Here is a 2088-nt window from a genome sequence, read left to right as displayed (position 1 = left end):
AAAACAGCACGACGCACAGAGGGGGGCAACGGTAGCAGCAGCAGCAGGTTCCACAGACGGGAGCTCTCTTCAGGTAGCAAAATGTTGCATTTCCGGCGTCGGGGGGAGGCACATTAGCGTGAAAGCCCCCAGTCGGATTGGTCGAGGGGCAGGATTTCTTCTCCTTTCCCATCCCCCCCCCCGTCTCCCCCCTGCAGCGAGTGAAGACGCCGGCTAGCCGCCAACACGTGCTACTTCTTTCCCAGGACCTCGACGGTATTAGTTGGGGAGCAAGGTCAGCTCTTGTTGAGCCTTGTTTTCAGCGAGGACGCGCGAAAGAGAAACCTGCCGGTGTTACCCGCATCCTCTTGCGGCTCGCTTCGCGGGTGAACATGAATGCTGGAAGCACGTTGTCTATGGCGGTGAACTGCCTCGCCGACATGTGCGTCCAAGAGGACATGTACTACGCCCCTGTCCGAGTGCCCCATCCGAGTCAGTACCAGTACGTTTCGCTCTCTGACGGCTGTCACACTCCGGTGTCCAGTCCTGGAACCCTTCCTGCGTCGCCAGCTGGATCGCAGGGGAGCCTCACGGAACTGTGCCCGATTGGACAGGAAGGTTATCCACAGCAGGACAGGCTTCTGTCGCGGAGCACGGAAGAGACGGAATTTGATTCTGACGCTGAGAATGGTAGTGTCTACTCTGTGAACTCCGCGTCTGAGAGGAAGGCAAGCAAGAGCAACGGGAAGAGAAGACAGTCGGAAAGACCTCCTCCTCCGCAGACAGTTCTGAAGAAGAGACGGTTGGCTGCGAATGCCAGGGAACGGCGGAGAATGAATTCGTTGAACGTCGCTTTTGACAAGCTTCGTGAAGTGGTTCCGTCGCTGGGAAACGACAGGAAGTTGTCCAAGTACGAGACACTTCAGATGGCGCAGAGCTACATCAATGCCCTAAGTGAACTCCTTGTGAGAGACTAGATTTGATATGGGAAAGAACTTTGCGAAAGAAACTTTTGTGAAAGAAACGCGTTTCACAGCTCATCGTCCGAATGTAAGTAACCGTGTTTCAGCGGTCATTGATTGATTAATTTCACTTGAGCGTGACAAAGTTTACGACAGTATTATGACTGACATTTGTACCGGAAAATACTCAGTAAGAATACTCGCCATATTTCTTTGCGTTTTGCGAAAATATCATTCCATACTGTTGCGGCTGTATTCATTTCCACATATATGTACAGTGTTCGTGTTTTTAGGAGTGTTATTTTCACGCACGATACAAGGAAATCGTTGGCAAACAAACAGGTTAATGATGGATTGTGCTTCCAATTAAGCAACCTTATTCTGGACTGCACTGAGAGCTGTACGTTAGGCTGTTCACAGGTTATTTCGTTTTCGTTTTAGCGCTACGCGGTATCCCACTGAACTTATTACTGTCATTTAAGTCATTTAAGTACAATGCATACCATTTGGAGACAATAGGGAGCTCAGGGTGTAAACCCAAACGTTTTGAGGGCCCGATAAAATTACGAGTCGTCACTGAAACACGCACTGTCCTTTGTAGTATATATTCAACGTCACTCCTGCGTTTGCGTGCCCCGCACGCCCTGTTCACTGCGTCCCCTATCCTAAAACTCCCCGATACTAACATTTCATATGTGCTAAACACTACCTCTTATATATACTGCAGTACAAGATACACGTGGTGCCTTGAAGCAGGGTGTTGCAAACAAACCGTACGTGCGAAGCCACTTTTACCGCGACAGTTTCTACATTCCAAGTGTGCTATTTATGGTTTATGAGAAACCAACCACTAGTCTCGTGTTCGAAGGCATATCTCATCATTGTCTCGCAACACAATATTTTTATACATTGTACAGTGATTGACTGACTGATTATGCACTTTCTTATACATTGTACATAAATGATAACGTTGAAACATTGCTCAACCTGCAATTAAGCGTGAGATATCCCGCGTGCCAAAGTGCTTGTTCCGTTCTTGTTTTTCCTGTCTTTCCACATGTACATGTTGTGTGCAGACATGTGCACTGCTGAAGTGTTACTGCTATACAAGTGTTATACCATGAATAAAATGTTGCAGGTATATCTG

The 2088-nt window shown here is 48.1% G+C and overlaps 1 protein-coding gene across 1 annotated transcript; it reads left to right on the top strand.

The window, feature by feature from the left end:
* The first annotated feature begins 371 nt into the window (after window positions 1-371).
* LOC135369508 (neurogenic differentiation factor 2-like) lies at window positions 372-956 on the top strand. Its single transcript, XM_064603091.1, has one exon. It carries the CDS (start codon window positions 372-374, stop codon window positions 954-956), a length of 585 nt encoding a protein of 194 aa, XP_064459161.1.
* The last annotated feature ends 1132 nt before the right edge of the window (window positions 957-2088 follow it).

Source organism: Ornithodoros turicata, chromosome 9, assembly GCF_037126465.1.
Source record: "Ornithodoros turicata isolate Travis chromosome 9, ASM3712646v1, whole genome shotgun sequence".
Taxonomy (NCBI): Eukaryota; Metazoa; Arthropoda; class Arachnida; order Ixodida; family Argasidae; genus Ornithodoros; species Ornithodoros turicata.
Note: the sequence above shows the minus strand (reverse complement) of the source record. Positions and strands in the feature narration are given on the sequence as shown.